The 19,583-nt window shown below is 42.4% G+C and overlaps 1 protein-coding gene across 1 annotated transcript in view; it reads left to right on the forward strand.

Annotated features, from left to right (window-relative positions):
• Positions 1-19,583, forward strand: part of LAMA5 (laminin subunit alpha 5) — a 1,615,491-nt gene that overhangs the window by 1,101,264 nt on the left and 494,644 nt on the right. The window contains exons 46-48 of the mRNA XM_044090412.1: positions 7,693-7,793; positions 14,769-14,949; positions 15,387-15,530. Coding sequence (XP_043946347.1) covers positions 7,693-7,793; positions 14,769-14,949; positions 15,387-15,530 — 426 coding nt within the window. The remainder of the gene's footprint in view (positions 1-7,692; positions 7,794-14,768; positions 14,950-15,386; positions 15,531-19,583) is intronic.

The raw sequence follows: 19,583 nt of genomic DNA on the forward strand, positions 1-19,583 counted from the left end.
GCTCACTCTTCCTCCCTTTGAGCCATCTGCAAATGCAGAGTTGAAATTCCTTTCTTGAAAAACAGCCTTCCTTCTAGCCATCACTTCAGCAAGAAGGGTATCTGAATTACAGGCCCTCATGGCAGTGGAGCCTTTCATCATCTTTCATGCTGACAAGGGTGTCCCTCCGGACTAATCCCTCCTTCAAAGGTGGTATCCAGTGTGGTCCTTAATCAGTCCATTCATTTGCCAACCTTCTTTTCTAATCCACAGAACAAAGGGGAATGAATACTGCACTCCTTGTATGTGCACAGACAACTTAGATTTTACTTGGACAGGACTAAGACTCTCAGGAAATCTGAACAGCTGCTGGTTGCATTTGCTGCAGGGGCAGAGGGGAAGGCCATTTCAAAGCAAACCATTTCTAAGTGGATAGGCCATTGCATTCATTTCTGCTATAAGCACCATGGAAAACCTACCCCACAGGGAATAAGATCAAATTCAACCAGGGCTGCATCTATCTCTACAGCCTTTCTCAGAGGTGTCCCTACCAGGGGCATCCTAGAAGCTGCTACCTGGAGTTCTGTATATACCTTCAAGCATTACCACTTGCCAATTTTTTCTAAATCCAGAGCTGGCTTTGCCACTGCAGTTTTGCAAGGCCTTATAGCTGGTCCTAATGCTATCTAGTTACCTCCTCCCATCCTTTGCTTTGGGAATCTACCCAAATGTGATGACTGCAACAGTAAAACACAAAGAACATAGTACAGTTGTGTACACTTACCATAAATATAGATGTTCGAGTGTATTCACTGTCGCAGTCCTGGTTACCCTCCCTCCAGCCCCCTGACTTCTATTGACTATACCTCTATTCTTGTTACTATGCTTAAAGCTTTTTGGTGTATTTGCTTTTTTGTTGGAGGTGTAACCTTGTATATAATTGCTTCCCATTATGGGGGCACCTGACATCTGGGGCAAGAAAAACTGATGTAATGGCATCGGCTGCATGCTTTATACCCCTGACGACCTGACGTCATGGAAGATGAGACATCAACCGACGCAGGACCCAAGACTTTTATAATCAGGCCAACTGAGGGCTACTGCAAGCAGATAACCCAAATGTGATGACTGCAACAGTGAATACACTCGAACATCTACATTTATGGTAAGTGTACACAACTGTACTTTTTCATCCCCTTCACATCCAGTTAATGTTTTTCATGCAGCACCATTTGATGTAGCCAGTTAACAAGTAATCCTGAAAGGCTCATTTTACTGGGCAACCCTGATGTGGAACTGGGGATTTTGGAAATGAAATCTTCCATTTTCATAGTTCTGATTCCACGAACACTGACAATTCTGGCAGAAGGGGATGAAAGGTATCAGGCATGGAGGAGAGAGAGAGAGACATTATTATAATGCAGTGTGAAATATTAATGTTAAGTTGTCAATCTCGCCTTCATTCTTCCTGGATGGGTTCGGAGCCGATCCTCGGCTCCGACTCGGCACTTGCTTTAGCTTAGGAACTCCCTTTACCAGCTCGAGGCAACCCTATATCCCATGATGCAAGGCGGAACTACCTCAGATCTCGTTTGCTGCTTAGCGAAAGAGGTCTCCTTTACCAGCAGAGGTAAGTGAATTTCTTGTAAAAGAAAGAAAAAGCTTAGTTAGTATTTTTATTTCCCCTTTTTAGTCATAGTGTAGCCTGTAGTGATTACAGCCCACCCTATTCCCTTATTTTTCAAACTTTATAACTTCTTTTTAAACCTTAGTGTAAAAGTTTTTACTTAGGCCTTAAACCCCAGTTGTTAATCCCTTCCTGTGTGTTGTGTGTAGGGGATTAATTTGTGTGTTTGTTGGGGTTTGTCTGTGTTTCTTCCACCTAGGATATGTCTAGGAAGGCAAGGTCTCAGGCTTCAAGAAGTGTGACTCGTGCTGTCAGAAAATGTCTCTGACAGACGGTCACACTTCTTGTGTTTATTGCCTGGGGCCTTTGCACCTGCAGGACTCCTGTGCTTTGTGTCACTCCTTTAGCCAGAGAGTCCTGCAGGAAAGGAGGAACAAACTTATCCTCCGTGGCTTACTTAAGCCAGAAGGTTCTCCCTCGAAGGCAGGGTCTGGGAAACCTTCTAAGCCACCGAGGCTCAGGCTTCAGTATCTAAGCCTCCTCCGGTGGCTCCGGCTCCGGAGCCGAGATCGCCCGCTGGAACCGATGTATCTGCCTCGAAGGTAGTGGGTTCGTGCCGGCTGGCTCCGATACCTTATCTACTGTAGCCTTGTCGGCTCCGGCTGGAGCCGACACTTTATCCAGCATCGAGCCGAAACCTTCGGCTCCATCTGGAGTTCAGGGACTTCGGCTCCGATGGCTCCGTCGAAGAGATCTCAGTCCCCTTAGTTACTGAGTATCCACTCGGCTCCGGGGTCTCCTCTTTTGTCGGAGCGAGCCATCGGAGCCGATCTTTGAGATCTTCCAGGCTGTCTGACCATGACTTGGAGAGGGTGGTAAGCAGGCTGTTGAAGTCTCAGGCACTGGCCCAAATGCTCCATAGCCCGTCTCATCAGGCGCCGGCTATAGCCTCACCCTTGAACTTCCTCCTCCGACTCCACATCGCAGTTCAGAGCCGGAGCTTCGGGACAGCGACTGTTTCGTGCCGAGCCGATACATCCTTCGGCTCCGTCATCCACGGCTCGATCTCCTCCTTGAGACCTTCCTTGGAGGGATCCGGTCGTCGGTTTCCACTGTCGGCTCGAGGGGCTAGTGGCATCGGACCCTTGTCCGACCCGCTCTCCTCTCGGGCTTGGCTTTAAGCTCGGCCCGACATCGACCTCGAGCCTTCCTCTCACTGGAGCCGGGCATTCCTGTTTCCTCGGCGGGATATTCCGGTCCCGGGGAGCCTTTGAGGTGATGATGAGTGTCCTGGCCTCTGAGCCTGGTCAACGGTCCATCCCTCTAGCTCCTCCCTCATTAGTGCCTGCAGATGCCTCTTGCCAGCCTCTTGCTCTCAGGCCCAGGGATCCATCGCCCCAGGTTTCCCCATTGGGAATTTCCTCCTCTTCCGAGGTTTCTCCTGATCCTGCAGGGGAACCCCCTCGGAAGAGGACGTGTAAGAGGAAACACACAGACTCCCCTGAGTCTACTACATCTGATACCGACTTAGATGAGTCGGAGGGTTCCCCACGGTCCCCCTCTGAGGATGTCTCCTTTTCAGACATCCTTGAGCTCCTCAAACAGAGGGGAATTGGCCTCCATTGACCCCTCCGAGGATGAGTCGGTATACCTGGAGGCCTTTGGATCCCGACCCTCCACCTCCTGGGTGTCTCCGCCTTTCGACCCACTGATGCAGGTAGTGGCTCGGAAGGCGTGGGCAGCTCCAGATTCTGTGGAACCTGTCCCCAGGAGACCATCCAAATTCATCACGGCCCCTTCGACAAACAGTTCCTTTCCAAGGGTGTCTCTGTGGATGCTCTGGTGGTGGCGGCCACTAAGAAGGAACTGGTGGATCCTTCAGTACCTGTCCATCCTCCTAACAAGGATTCTAGGACCATGGACAGGTATGGAAAGCGGATGTTTTCTTCAGCGACCTTTGCTGCGTCGCTGAATTATCTTTGTCACTTCACCAGGCTTCAACGAGATGTTCTCAAGGAACTGGGTGAAGTAGTCCAGGTTCCTTCTGCTGCTGGGGCTCAGGAAAGATTGCCTCGCAGCTAGCAATCCTGAATTCCATATCTAACTCCTCCATGCGGCTCATATCCTATGCGGCCGATGGATTGAGCAGGGCCGCAGGCACAGGAGTTGCTCTTAGACGCCAAGCCTGGATGCGGCTTTGTAATTTTGCGGACCCCTTTAAGGCGTCCTTCACTAATACCCCCTTTGATGGTTCGGCTTTGTTCGGACCTCAGGTGAAGGATACCTTGACCAGGTGTGAGCAGGACGGTAAAACTCTTTCTGCCGTTGGAGTCCAGTTTTCCACTCCTTCTAGACCATACCCCAAGGGTCAGAAGGGGGGGAAGATGTGGTTCCGTAAAGCCCAAGGAGCTACACGGACACACGCGTGGTCAGTTTACCCCCAGAGGCAGAGGGGTAACAATAATAGACGCCCTAGAGGCAGGGGTCCTCAGAACCAGGGCAACAGGGAGTCTCTTCCTGAGAAGCCCTTTCAGCACCCCTGAGGTGTTGCCCGACTGTCCACCCTTGGAGGCAGTCGGGGGAAGGATTTCGCTGTACCCAGTAGCCTGGCAATCCCTATCTCAAGAGATGTGGGTACAGTCGATCATATCCGAGGGTTACAAAATCCCCTTTGAAAGGTATCCGACCTCAACAATCCCTTCCAGACATCTCACCCGGTCAGAGGGATTTGGCAGAACAGGAGGTTTCAAAGCTCCTAGAAAAGAGCCGTCCAGACTGTGCCGGCAGACCAGGTAGGATCCGGCGTCTACTCGAGATTCTTTTGGTCCCCAAAGGACGGAGATTGGAGACCAATATTAGACCTGAGCAATCTAAACAGATTTGTCAAGAAGGCAAGATTCGGATGGTCACGCTTCAGTCCATTCTGCCCTTTCTGGGCAAGGACAACTGGATGTGCTCTATAGACCTTCAGGATGCGTACTATCACATAAAGATTCACAGATGCTCCAGAAGGTTTCTCCGCTTTGCTAGGGACCAGTCATTACCAATTCAGAGCACTGCCCTTTGGCCTCACTTCAGCCCCAGAGTGTTTACCAAATGCATGGCAGTGGTCACAGCTCATCTGAGACGTCAAGGATTCCAGGTGTTTCCCTATTTGGATGACTGGCTCCTCTCCGCCACCACCAAGTGTCAGCTTCTTCAGTCCAGAGACTACACTCTACAGCTTTGCAGGAATTTGGGAATTCCAGTAAATTTGAAAAATCTTCTCTGCTGCCTTGCCAATCTATCACCTTTATAGGCAGAATTAAACACTGTCAAAATGTTAGCCAGACTAACAGATCAAAGAATTCTGGACATCCAAAAATTCGTTCGGCTTCTATTGCAAAGCAACAAGATCAAAGCCAGATTTATACTGAAGGTTCTAGGTCTTATGGCTGCGGCCATTGTTCTTCTACCACTGGCCCGCTTCCACATGCGTCTTCTGCAGTGGATGCTATTCACGCAGTGGTCGTACCACAGTCTCCCGATGAGGCATGAAATCTTGGTAACACAGTCGTGCCGAGCTCATCTGAACTGGTGGATATCTTCCCCTCTTCTTCATCAGGGCCGACCCTTTATTCCCCCTCCTCCAGTTGCCACAGTCACTACGGATGCCTCTCTGATCAGGTGTGGGGGGGGCATTATCAGGGCAGGATGGTCCATGGGATGTGGCAACCCATAGAATACCATCTGCACATAAATGTCCTGGAGATGAGAGCAGTGCTTTTAACGTTGCAAGCTCTCAACGACTTTCTTCCCACGGGGACTATTGCAGTACAAACGGACAACATGTCCGTAGTCTGGTACATCAACAAACAGGGCGGGACCAGGTCCTATCCGTTATGTTGAGAAGCTCTCAGACTTTGGCAATGGGCAATCTCTTCTCAGTGGTTTCTGATAGCAACGCACATCCCCGGCAGGTCCAACCTATTAGCGGACAGGCTGAGCAGATCCATTCTGATGCCTCACGAGTGGTCTCTCAAGCAATCTGTAGTGGATCAGATTTTTCTGAAGTGGGGCACTCCTTGTTGCGATCTTTTTGCTACTCCTCAAAACAACAAGTGCCCCGATTTCTTCACTCTCTTTCCCCTTCCAGGCCAACCCCTGAGAGACTCTCTAAACCAGGATTGGCCCCGGGGACTTCTGTGCAGCTTTTCCTCCTTTCCCTTGATTCCACAAGTCATTCAGAAAGCCACCGTTTTGAGAGCCAAGTTGATCCTCATTGCCCCTTATTGGCCTCGACAAATTTGGTTTCTGTCTCTGCATCGTCACCTTCTGGTGCAGTCCTGGCATCTGGACCCAGTTCCGGATCTCTTGATCCACCAGTCGGGTCAGCAGCACCAGGCCATTCATTCTCTCAACCTCACTGCTTGGTTGCTCCACTTCCTACCCTAGCCAGGCTACCGATGATTTCGGACTCAGTCAGAGACATTTTAGTGTCTTTTTTGAAGTCGTCCACTAGGACTGTTTATGCTAGCAAGTGGCGACGTTTTTCTATTTGGGCAAATTCCAAAAATATTGACCCCTTTACTGCTCCTGTACATTCGGTTTTAGATTTCCTGGCGGAGGTTTTTCATTCAGGATCCTCATCATCTACAGTCAAAGTACAACTGGCTGCTATTTCCAAGTATCATGTTGGCTTGCATGACAATAACATTATGTCTCATAGGTTATGCAAGGCCTTTCTGAGAGGAGGTTTTCTCCTAAAACCACCTATAAAGCATCCTCCTCCGCAATGGGATCTAAACTTAATGTTAGCATCCTTGATACTACCTCCCTTGAACCGTCTGCTTCATGTTCTTTGAAGTTATTGACCTGGAAAACTATATTTTTACTGGCTGTCACTTCTGCAAGAAGGGTTTCGAGATTCAAGCTCTCTGCATTCGTTCACCTTATTTGGTTTTTCATAAGGACAGGGTATCATTAAGAACTAACCCTTCCTTTCTCCCCAAAGTCGTATCTCAAAACAACATTAACCAATCTATAGACCTACCAGTCTTTTTCCCAAACTATTCCGACAGAGCTGAACAGAAACTGCATTTTTGGATGTCCATCGTCAGCTCAGGTACTATTTGCATTGAACTAAACAATTCAGAAAATCGGACCAATTATTTGTCTCCTATGCAGAAAACAGGATAGGTCTTCCAGTATCTAAAGTGACCTTATCCAGATGGTTGACTTCCACTATTTCCTATGTGTACTCTCTCAGGGCAAACAGCTATCTTCTAAGCCAAAAGCACACTCAACCAGGAGTCTATCCACTTCTGCAGCTTTTCAGGATAGACTACCCATTGATACCATTTGTGCAGCAGCTACTTGGGCTACTCCCCATACCTTTGTCTCTCATTACAAGTTGGACTTGGCCTCCAGAGATAGGGCCAGTTTTGGTTCCACAGTTCTCAAGAGTCTGTTCCATTGAGCCACCCGGGATACAGGTGCTAGGGACGCGGTCCCATCCAGCAAGAATGAAGGCGAGATTGACAACTTAACATTTAGAAGTTATGTACCTACCATAACATTCCATGTTAGTTGTCTTCTCTCGCCTTTTTTCTTGCATCCCTCCCTCCTTCCCCCTGGCCTGGACAGATCTTGAACAGTTCCTATTAGGTTGTTTCCTCCGGAGCCTTCATATGAGGACTTCTATTAGGAACCTGTGTTCCTAATTATGTTAGGATAGTCTTTAGCAGGGTAGGTTAGCTACCAAACGAGATCTGTGGTAGTTCCGCCTTGCATCATGGGATATAGGGTTGCCTCGAGCTGGTAAAAGGAGTTCCTAAGCTAAAGCAAGTGCCGAGTCGGAGCCGAGGATCGGCTCCGAACCCATCCAGCAAGAAAGAAGGCGAGAGAAGACAACTAACATGGAACGTTATGGTAGGTACATAACTTCTAAATAAACACTGCATTTTCACTCTAGCAAACTGTTATTTAAAGCGGCGTAATAAGACATTGCTCTCTCGTAGTCCAGAGCTGCACTTTTTTTGTCTTTTCCATGTTTTACACTATAGATGTTGAATGCTAATGTAAAACTGTGTGTGCTTTTCTTCCAGAATGTAATTGTTCTCCCTGTGGCACAGAATCATGTGACCACAGAACAGGAGCATGTCGTTGCAAAGTTGGTGTGACTGGTCCGCGTTGTGACCGTTGTGAGGTAAGTGAGTCGGAGCCACACCAACAAGAGAGAATATCAAATGCTGTGTATGGAAACAAAAGATTTGGGAGGAAGTTGGGGACTTTCTGTTCATTTCTTGTTACCGACTTCTTGACTGTTCTCGTTCTTGATGTGATGACTGTATTATTTTTATTGAGTAAGTAATCTCTTTTTTGGGAAGGCCTGGGAAGTGTACCTTTCATAATACATACTGGAGTATCATTGAAATTCAGTAGGGACAAAGTATATATCTGTAAAATGTAATATAATGTCTTGTTTGGGTATGCACAGAATGATGAGAACGTATATGGATTTCTGCTTTGTAACTGTTAACCATTAATTTTTGTACAGTTAAGTCATAGGCATGGAACTGAGTTTCAGACTGTTCTCTCAATGGCATGAGTGTTTGTGACAATAAATTAATAATAGGAGACTGCAGGAAAATAATGCGTTAGGGTTCTTTGTAAGTGTTAGGAAGGCTTTAGGAGCAAGAACTTCTAACAAAATGAAACAAGTAAGTGTGACTTTAAAGGCTTAGGTGTTGTTCCTTAATATGAGAATGCTGATATCAGGGCTGCTGCAGCTGTACTGTTGAACATTGTCATTGCTCATGTATTGACAGCTGATGTAGCTGTACTGCTGAATGTTATCATTGCTCATGTATTTATTTATTTATTTATTGACATTTGTTAACCAGGTTTGTCCAACTGGGCTTGTGGCCCATTTTCAGGGGAGACCCGAGGAGAAAAGCTCCAGTAATACATTTTAAAACAAGTACAATTTTAAACAATATTGATATAATAGCAGTTATAGCAAAACGATTCACATATATGTTGGGTTACATGCATAAAGTTAAAGTTGCATTAAAAAGAAGCTAAGTAACAATTTTACATTGATATAGTTCAATAGGTCAACAATAAACATTTTTTGTTTGTATAAACTTGTGCAAATACATAGTAGACACATTGGAGAGAGAGGTGTAATGAGGTACTAAGTGTGGTCCTTTTGAGGGTACATAAAGGGAAGGAAGACTAGGTAGGGTCATGGCAAGGGCAGGTTCTGGAATTGAGAAAATAAGCTTTTAGATCATTTTTAAAGTGTGAGGTGTGAGAGATTGAACGTAAGTCAAGGGGAAGTTTGTTCCAAGCATGGGCAAGGGAGTGTTTGTAGAGTAGTTTGCCTACTGACCTTTTTGGGTGGTAGATATCAAGTAATTGTTGGTTAGAAGTATGGAGGGTCTGGGATGGGATGTAGAAGGAGACTAAGGAAGATAGAGATGGACAGAAGGAGGGTTTATAAAGAATAGAGTGTAGCATATGAAATTGATAAGATAGCAGAAACTGGGGAAGTTCAAGCCATTGAAGAGAGTTTAAAGAAATGCAGTGGTGTGAGTTGTATTGGGAGTTAGTAATGAATCTGGCTATTTTATGGTAAGTCTGTTGCAGTTTGTTTAGAGTTGAGGCCTGGATATTGGTAAGAACTGGGGCGGCGTATAAGAGGGAGGGGAGGAGGAGGAGTGCCTAGCCCAGGGTAAGTCTAGATTCAGGGGTTAGGAATTTTTTGTTCCAATATAGCAGACCTAGTTTCTGGTTTGTTTTTTTATACATTGGAGTATGTGTAGGTTGAACTTGAGTTTGTCATCGATAATGACCCCTAGGAGTTTTGTGTGGGTGTCAGGTTGGATATTTGTATTGTTAGAAGATGTAATAAAAAAGGAGGTTTTGTGATGAGAAAGAGAACGGGGAAGGAAAAGTAGGAGTTTGGTCTTTTTGGGATTTAGGATCAATAGGTTGTGAGAGAGCCATTGTTCAGTGGATAGTAGGGCCTGTTAGGTCAGGGAGTGTAGTTCAGGAATGTTATTTGAGATGGATATAAGTATAGAGTTGTCGGCATACTGAATAAGGGAGGATTCTTTGCATGAGGTGTAAAGATCATTGGTGAAGATGTTAAACAAAAGAGGTCCCAAGATGGAGCCTTGGGGAACACCAGTGGAAATGGGAAGGAAAGGTGAGGAGGATGAGAGCCATTTGACAGATTATTCCCTGCCAGATAGGTAACTATTAAACCATGCAAGTGCGGAGGGGGATAGGTGGAGATTTGCGGGTTTGGATAGTAGTAGAGGATGAGAGACAGTATCAAAGGCTTTGGAGAGATCTAGGAAGAGACAGGAAATGAGTTTATTGTTGTCTAGGGCCTCTGCAATGATATGAGTGAAGGAGAGGAGGGCAGTGGTGGTGCTGTGGTGAGGATGAAATCCATGTTGGGTAGGGGTAAGTAAGTGGTGTGTGAGGAGGTGATTGAGAAGCTTTGATTGAATACATTTTTCTAATATCTTGGAGAGGGGCGACAGAATGGTAATGGGTCGGTAGTTTGAGGGGTCAGTGGAGTTTCCACCTTTATGAAGAGGGATAGTGAAGAAAGATTTGCAAAGGGTGGGGACAGTTGATTCCAGAATAGATCGATTAATTAGTATAAGTACAGGATAGGCAATTGAGTCAGCAGCAAGTTTGAGGAATGTAGGAGATAGATTGTCAGTGGAAGGAGAGCAAGGTTTTAGCTTGAGTAGTAGAGAGTTGATGTAAGTAATGGGAACTGGCTCAAAAGAAAACAAAGTTGTGTTAGTGGGACTTGGAGAGGTGGGTGTTGAAGTAGGGTTTGGCTTAGAGGTTACCAGAATTTGGATGGAAGAGATAAAGTGTTTATTCAGGAGGGTAGCTGTTTCCTGAGAGGAAGAGTTAGGGTATGGGGAGGGATTACAGGGCTTTTCAGGATAGAGGATGTTGAGAGTTGAAATTTTCGAGGACTACATTTGTTGTTAAGCTGAGCAGAGCTATAGTATAACTTTTTGTCATTAGTTGTATGTTTTTTGCAAGGTTCCTCAGTTGTCTGTATTTTTGAAGAAAAGGTGGTTGTTTAGTTTTAGTCCAGGTTTTCCAAGCATGATCTCTTTGTTTCATAAGGGACCTAGTCTCTTTGGAGAGCCAGGGAGCATGGTTTGATTTTACTCTGATCTTCCTAGAGGGAGCTAAGGAGTTTAGAGTATTCATGAAGATGCTATTGAAAGTGCTTACAGCATCGTTTAGGGGGAGGTGTTTTAGGATGGACCAATCTATGTTGTGGAGAATGGAGTAAAATTGGGGTGAATTGAAAGTCGATAGTTTTCGACAGTCTTTGATAAGGTGGGGTTTAGGAATATGGGAGTAGTGTTTTAAGATGGTGGTAGGGAGATGATCACTGAGGGAGTCAGGTAAGGTGGTGGGATTGTGGTATTGGTGGGGGGAATTGGTAAGGATCCAGTCTATGATGGAGCTGGAAGTGGAATTTTTATGGAAGTAAGTGGGAGATGTTATAAGTTGGTGGAAGTCTTGTAGGTGGATACTGAGTTGGGGGGAGTCAGTTGTGAGTTTGGACCAATCAATGCTGTCATCACCAAGGATAAGTATCTCATATGGTATGTTGTGGGAGAACCAGGACAGGATGTTTTCAAGAATGTGCAGATTGTTACCAGGAGGAAGGTAGATAGAGGCAATTGCAAGTTTTTTGTGGGGAGTCAGATGGCAGTTAAGGACAGCTGATGTAGCTGTACTGCTGAACGTTATCATTGCTCATGTATTGACAGCTGATGTAGCTGTACTGTTGAACGTTATAATTGCTCATGTATTGACAATTGCTGTAGCTGTACTGTTGAACGTTATCATTGCTTATTTATTGGTAATGACTTATTGACTGTTCTAGTTGTAGGTTGCTGTAGTATTCTGATGTTCTTTGAGATCAGAGCTTCACAGAAAAGAGAGTGACAACTTTTCACTGTGTGTTGCTGTTTTCTAAGTTGCAGTAACCCCAGACACGGAATAAAAAAGAAAGGGGTTATGAAGGGCTTTGGGTACAGGAGAAATGTTTATATATGTTTTTTGCCATAATGGACACACGTTTTATAAACTGATGAGTACCTGAGCTGTGTATTTTAAGCTGTCCTTGCCTAGCAGCTGTTACAAGTTGCGTGATTTTGAGAATCTGACATGCCTCCAGTTTAAAAGCTGTTTAGTTAACTGAGAAAGTGGTTAACACGAATGGCTGTTAATGATATACAGAGCAGTAGTGATGTCCTAAAGGCAAAGGGATAGTAAGTCTGATATTGTGAGAAGTCAGTCTGAATAGGCAGTCCTCAGCATCTGGTTAGGCAGGAGTGATATTTGATGGAAAACAATAAACTTTGAAAATTTAAATTTAATGACATTCAAGTTCTGCACTTAATCCAGCTCATAGTAAAATGCAGTTAGTTATGTTTGTGAAATCAGGACATAACTGTGTGAATGTCCTGCAGGCAGGTTCATGTAGTAAGCTGAAAAAGGAACACAAATTGATTTAGATTTCAACAAGAAAGGAAATACCAGTGAGACTAGGTGTGCAGTTAAAAGCAAATTTCAGTTAATTCCAAATTTAGCCATTCGTTATGGCAACTGATCTCTGGGTATGTCCAGCCTTGCATAGCTGTGGTATCTGTAATGTAGTCATTATGCTATGATAGGCCCAGTCAGACTAAGGAAGGGCACTTAAATGTCTCAGAGGACATTAGTTTATAGGCAAGAAGTTCTGGTTGGTCTTTTATAGACTGCCCATCCTGGATACTTCAGAAAATACAGTCTGAGTAAGCAGTTAGGGGTATGGGTCAGTTAGCTAGCAGTCAGTATATCGATGGGTCTGTTAACTAGCGGTCAGTGTATCAATGCACTGAAACTGATGTTTCATTCTCACTGGAGGCAGTATAAAGGTGGTAAAGGAAAAATAATGCTGCATTTGATCCTTTGCAGTCAGTCAACAAAATGGAAGTAAGTGAACCAAATGAGTAATTGCCCCACCTCACCCTACTCCATCAGTCTCTGTAGAACAGAACGTGCTCCAGGAACACCCTGGAGGTACAATGTAGATTAAGGAGGCACCGTGCTTTAGTCCTGGTTTGCATAAAAAGGTGTTGACTAAAAACAGGAGTCATAAAATGACTACTGAGAGAACGCCAGCTTCTCAAAGAAGGAAGAGGCCATCAGCAGCCTTTGCACTTCCAGTTGTCGTTGGTTGGACCAAGTAACAATGGCATTGATACTGGTTACAGTCATGGTAGCATTTCCGATCATGGTATATCTGACAGCACAATCAAAAGTAACAGAAGCAGCATGAAAACAAATTGGGGATCCATCAGGTTAAAGAGGAAAAAAGGACAAGCCAATCCATGATACGTTTGTCAGGCCTTTGGTCATGCTTATTACACACATAGTCCTGGTCACTATTACTGCACGCCATTTCCAAATAATATGCTTTTATCACCTGCAAGGAAGTATAACATTGTTAGTAGTCCTTCAAATTAAGAGCTCCTCTCACTGCCAGCACACTATCAAAGAGAGTTCCCCTTACTCTTCTAACCATGAGTGTGAGAATTCATTCTGCCCAGTGTATACAGAAGTATATGTTCATTGATGGTACACCTGTGTCAGTGGAAGCTGTTTATTACAGGACTGCAGATAACTTACTTCTTTTTTCTTATTTCTCTCTGCCTACAAACTATCAAGTCCTCCTTGATATGATCATGCCAGTTCATTTCGCTATTTACCAGGATGTAAACCCATCATGGGGGCAGCCATTATCCAGATAATCTTCTGGGAATTTTCTGCTGTATATTTTGAACCCATTCTGATGACCTTACAGGTGCAAGACTGTACTGTTCTTCCCCCATGATGATCTGTGCTGCTTAATAAAGTCAAGTGCACATTTTTGTTCCATACACAGCGTGCCTTCTGTCTCTGTCCATTAAGTGTTAGCACTACAATAAGCTGGATTTCCTTTCACACCCCCAGGATGGGTTAGCCTGCATCTGTCATTTACTACAAGCATTCCTCTCTGACTCCTCTATCTTCTAGGTTTCTAGCTGATCCTGGGCCCCATCAGGATCACAGTCATGCCTTTATCTGCCTGACTGCCTGTGCCACTGTGCCTGTCGCAGCCCTAGCTGTTGTCAGAAGACAGTTATAAATTGATGTTTTCATATTTAGTACCATCAATTCTGGCTCAGTGTCTCAGCATACAATACTTGTGCTCTTTTAGACTGGCTTTTGTAGGCTCCATGAAATTTCAAAAGACAATCCCATGTTTATAAAACACTTGAGATAGTTTGGGGACACAGTGAGACAGATCTTATTTGCACTTCTGAAAACCCATACTTGATTAATGACCTAGATTTAAATGGCCAGTAAGAGAGGAGGATGCGAGCAGCTAGTGACCATCTCTCTTTCATTAGGGGCTGTTAGAGACATAGATGGGGTGGGAACAAAGGGAGCATCCACCCCAGGCACAAAGTGTTAGAGGATGCACTCAGCAAATACCGATTGGTCTTAAGTGCTGAATGTTGGTTACATTGCTTTTCTGATCAAGACTGACATGGTTTTTGGTCCTCATGTATGACCAGACCTGGTTTTTTTTTTTCTGACAGGGGCTCCAGATCAGGGAATAGCACAGGGGTACTGGAATTGCTAGGTATGACTCTGGGGGCCGAGCATTCTTTTTGCGCAGTGTTGCAGCAGAGCTTGTAGAACTTGCAGTAAGAAGGTAGTATAGCTGGGGTACAGAGGGTGAAGAACAAAGTTTGTAATAGGGCTCATGTATGGTAGCATGTGTGTGCTTTGTACACTGGTATTACTGTCCACCACACAGATAAGGGGATGGAGCATCCCCTGGGGAGGTTTGATTAGCCATAGAGACTCCTCTGTTATACATTAGGGGAAAAATACAAGTGTATTTCCTTTTTAATTTGTAGATTTGATTATATTATATTTCACTATCATCACATTTATTTTTGATTAGCTAGTTGCTACCTTGCTCAAATTCAAATCTGCATTCTTACCTGTACTGGTGATACAGTAGCACAACTGACAAAATAGCAGTGTTCAATTCCCGAATCTGACCTCCTGTTCTTTCTCCCTGCAGGATGGGTACTATGGATATGACAGCTGTACAGGATGCCAACATTGTACATGTGGTGTAGCAGCTCTTAACCCAGTATGTCACTCTCAGACTGGTCAGTGCAGCTGTCCTACTGGAGTCACTGGTCAGAGCTGTCAGCAGTGTGCACCTGGCTTCTGGAATTATGGACCCAGAGGTTGTACAAGTAAGTGGCCTTAGTCTTAAAGTTTTGCTACTGTGAGTTTCAGAAGACTAGGGAACGTAGCACAGAAGTTGGTCATTGTCTTTGTTGTCATTCTATCTACTGGGTGGGCAAATAGCAAGCATACCCTGCTAAGAAAATAGACAAAACAGAAAAGTACCTTTTGTCTTTATTCTGTGTATACCTTCAGTGAATATCAAGATAGCTAGAAACACAGTAAAAATATTCAGAAATGTATTCAGTTTATCTCATCTTCTGTCTTTTAATATTTAAACAGTGTCTTTGTTTTACTTTATTTTATGCAGAGTTTTTCCTGGTTTACAGTTCTGGTGTATTAACTGGAGTCATGCTGCCTAATAGTTTTGTGCTGTTTTGCTGTTCCCATAATGCATTACCCAGCACAAGTCTAAGGATAGAATTAATTGTATTTTATTTTGTAGGATGTAACTGCAGAACTGGTTCCTGTAATCCACTCACTGGTGAGTGCACTTGTGCAGATGGAGTGAGTGGTCCACAATGTGATACCTGCTCACAAGAGAACCACATCCCCATTGTCATTGGAGCAGGAAATGTAAATTGTGAACGTAAGTACAAACACTGCTTCTTAAGTGAAAATAAAGTGTGCTATTTGTATGTAACTATAGTAATTTGTTACTGTAACTTTCAAAGCAACCAAAAAGTTGTACTACTATGTAAACTATTTTTGCCATATAGTGTATGCCACTTTCATTTTATTTATCCTTTGTTAACTGGGTTAGCCCCACAAAGCTAGTGGCCTTTCTTCCGGGGAGGCCAGAGGTAGTATTTCTACAACTAGTGAAAATTTGGCCAGGGCATTGAGGAATTTCCCCTACTCAACATTGTTGTGAGTGGGACCCATTTTGGAGGAGCACTTCCTGTTTCCATTCCAGGAGCAGAGATGGCCCAGAGAAACATGGATGCAGATGGAGAGAGAAGGAGGTGATGGAGTACTAAAAGAAATGAAGGAGAAAGCAAATATCGACACCAGAGAATGTGTGCAGAACTCTGAGCAACTGTTTCAAAGAAACCTGTATGATGGAGATGAGTCAATAAATGATGGATGTATAATTATAACCCTCCAGTCAAGAGGGTTGCAGGATGATTTACTCAAAGAAATGATGGTGCAGAGTGAGCCAAAAAATGAATGAGGTGTTTCCTGGGGAGACATTATGGAGAAAATATAAAAGGGGGATGCAGAGACAATCCTGCAGACTAGTGGTGAGATGGAAAAGAAAACATATGCAGAGAAAGTAAAAGTATGCAAAAGTGGAGCAGCAGAAACGAAGGCAGAAGAACATGAAAAATGCAAGTAAGTGATAAGGACTCAAAGTAACGAAGGCAAAGAAATGGGCAGGTATGAAGTGTTTATAGAGTGATGGCTGGGATTGTAATACTGTGTTAAAAATAGAAAAATAAAAAATTATACATATACCAAACATGATAAATTTGTAGAGGAATAGGGGTGTTGTAATTGTGACAAGAAAATGTTCGTAGAAAATGGGACATGATGCAAAAAATGTGAATTCAAATGTTATAAATGTAACAAACTTGCACATTTATCAAAAAATGTGAATTCAAATGTTGTAAATGTAACAAACTTGGGACATTTATCAAGAGACTGCACAAATGAAAATAACAGTAAAGAAAAGGAAAAAAGAGAAGAAAATGAACAAAGAAAGAAATTCTGGAAGTAGTAGAAATAGAAGAAAAATTTAATAAAAAAACGTTATAAAGAGGGTGTAGAAGAAGGTTCTGAAACACGTGATGAAGAAGACATAAACTAAGAGGAAGTAAATGAGAAAAAATCTCTTGGTAAAAGACAGAAAAAGAAAATTTAAAGGGATCAGCACAAAAGAAAAAAGAAAGGAAATGTTTTAAAAAGAATGTATAGAGGTAAAGATGGGGGGGTTGGTATAATGCTTAAAGTGTTTGACTTGCAGATACAAGGTACAGAGTTTGTCACCTTTCAGAAAGAAAATTGGTTAGGCTTAGAGTGGCCTATTGAGAAAGCTGGCCCTTTCTGTAAATGTGAATAGTGTTAAGAATATAGTAAGAAGAATAAGAATTTTGGAGCAGTGTAATACATGTGATGTAGATGTAATTATACTAGACGACACAAGATTTTTAACAAGTAAAGGATTACAAACAATGAAACTATGGGGAGGAAATGTAATCTCGAATATGGGAAATGAGAGATGTTCTGGAATAGCTATATTATGTAGAAATACAGTAAAGATATTAGATGTAACTTTAGCAAAAATGTAAGATTAACAATTGTAGCTTTAAAATGGAAAGAACAAGTCTATAAAATTCTAACATTGTATGCTTATACTAACTATAAAGAAAGGGAAAGCTTATTTCATCAAATTTTAGACTATGTAGTGATAAATATGAATGTTATAATAACAGCAGACTTTAATTGTGGCTTAAGAGACAAGCGTAAAAAGAAAATAATTCATATCAGAAAATGTTAGAGGTTATAAGACGCAGTATGTTAAAACTTTGGGGAACAAAAGTTCATGGACTTACAAACCGGGTATATGCAGAACTAAAGTAGATTATTTTATAGTACGAGAAGGTTTATTCATATGAGAAGGGGGCTTGCAATCACGCGAATTGCAGAAAGTTGAACAGTTGATGTGCAGACACACAATTGTTAAGGGGCAGGAAATCAAAATGAAAAAGGTTGAACGAGGTTAGTCGAGACTGTGGAGGGAGGTCGCGCTTCAGTGAGGAACAGGGAAGTAGCCCATTTCCTCACTGTAGTGTGATCTCGGGTTGATATACTTAAGTAGGGGACTTGTGGTTTCAAAGCCCCCCTGCTTAATAATAGAAGTTAGCTGAGTTTGTCAGGTGGAAGACTAATGTTGAAAATGTCGAACAGACTTTCCCATTTTCAACATTCCAGTCTTACGCTGTTGTAAGATTTTGACGTTATTTTTCAGTGTTGTCCTTGCTCGACTGGATCAGTTTCGAACATACCATGGTAAACCGAGAAGGGGATGTAGCTGAAACAGGATTTTCTGACCATCTTGCAATATGGCTAGAGATAAAGGAAAACAAGGCATATATATATAAAAATAGGCAAAGGAATAAAAAGGATAAATGAGAAAGCATGGAATGAAGAAGGAAAGAGATTTGTAATACGTTTATGGAAAGGTCATATTATTATAAGAACATTTTATAATAATTGATCTGAATGGTGGGTGATATTTAAGGAAAAATATAAAAAAAACTTTTTTTTTTTTTACAGTGGCAATATGACGCGAGAAAAGTAGAGAAACAAAAATTTAAAAGAAGATACAACAATGCATTGGAAGATTTAGAACACAATGGTAGAAAGTACTCTGACAAAGAAAAGGAATTATATGAAAGAAATCAAGAAAAATACAAGAACTGTTATATAAGCAAAGATATTTTTTACAAGGAATAAGGAAGAAGTGTCAAGTTACTTAAGCAGATTAGTAAAGGACGTTGGTAGTGTAATGAGAGAAATAAAAAATCGAAAAGGAGAAATGGAAAGAACTCAGGAAAAGATTATGAATAGTGTCATACAATATGTACAAGAAATGTTTAAAGAAAAAAAGAAGGTAGTGAAAAATGTAGAAAGTAAAAAAGTTAACAGAAAAAGAGAATAAAGAGTTAGAAAAGGCGATGTTTTTATCTAAAGTATTAGGACAGATAAATGTAGATTTAACTCTGTCCAAATGGAATAGTGTATGAAATGTATAAAAATGTAAGGGATTGGCAAAAAAATTTTAAAAGATTTTGAGTGAATGATTAAATGAAGGTTTTATATATAAAGACTTATGTAGTGGAATATTTATATTCATATGGAAGAAGAAAGATCATTAAAAAACTGGAGACCAATAGTATTGAATAATAATGATTCTAAGATCTTTATGAAAATAATACAAGAGAGATTTATTTATTTGTTATTATTTTATTTATTGATATTTGTTGACTGGGAAAGTCCACTGGGTTAGAAACCCATTTTCGGTGGAGGCCTGGGGAGAAAAGCTCCAAAGTTAAACAGACAAACAATACTTTGTACAAATTATACAGGAACAAGTACAAAAAGTAAATACAAATTTGAAGAGATGCATATAAAATACTTAAAATATACTTTCAATCACAGAAGCATAATATACATTAGAACAGCAAACATGCTGTAATACACCTGAGAGTAATCTAAAAACAATAACAGTGATTCACATCATAGGTAGGAGAATAAAGAATCAGAAGCAGGAAAGATATAAGAGAGGGCTGAAGGCAAGAATCAAGTAAAAAATGTTTCAGAAGTTAAGGGGGCTTACATTGTATTTCACAGGTACAAGTAGGATTTTTTAAAAAGTGGGTTGTTACAGAAGCTTTAAAGGCCATTAGGGTGTCAAGTTGAGTAATAGATTAGGGGAGGCTATTCCATAGTTTGGCAATGTTGTATGAGAATAGGCATTGTCGTGTTCTCTTACTGGGTTTAGCTGCATATAGGAGAGAGCTTTCTGAGGAGGGGAGGGCTCGATTTGGGGTGTATGTGCATAATATAGACTGATGAGCAGGACAGCTATCTGGTTGGAAAATTAGCTTATGAGCAAGTGTTAATTGAGTATAGTAGA

This window comes from Protopterus annectens, chromosome 12.part0 (genome assembly GCF_019279795.1).
Source record: "Protopterus annectens isolate FY-2018-M chromosome 12.part0, PAN1.0, whole genome shotgun sequence".
Lineage (NCBI taxonomy): Eukaryota > Metazoa > Chordata > Ceratodontiformes > Protopteridae > Protopterus > Protopterus annectens.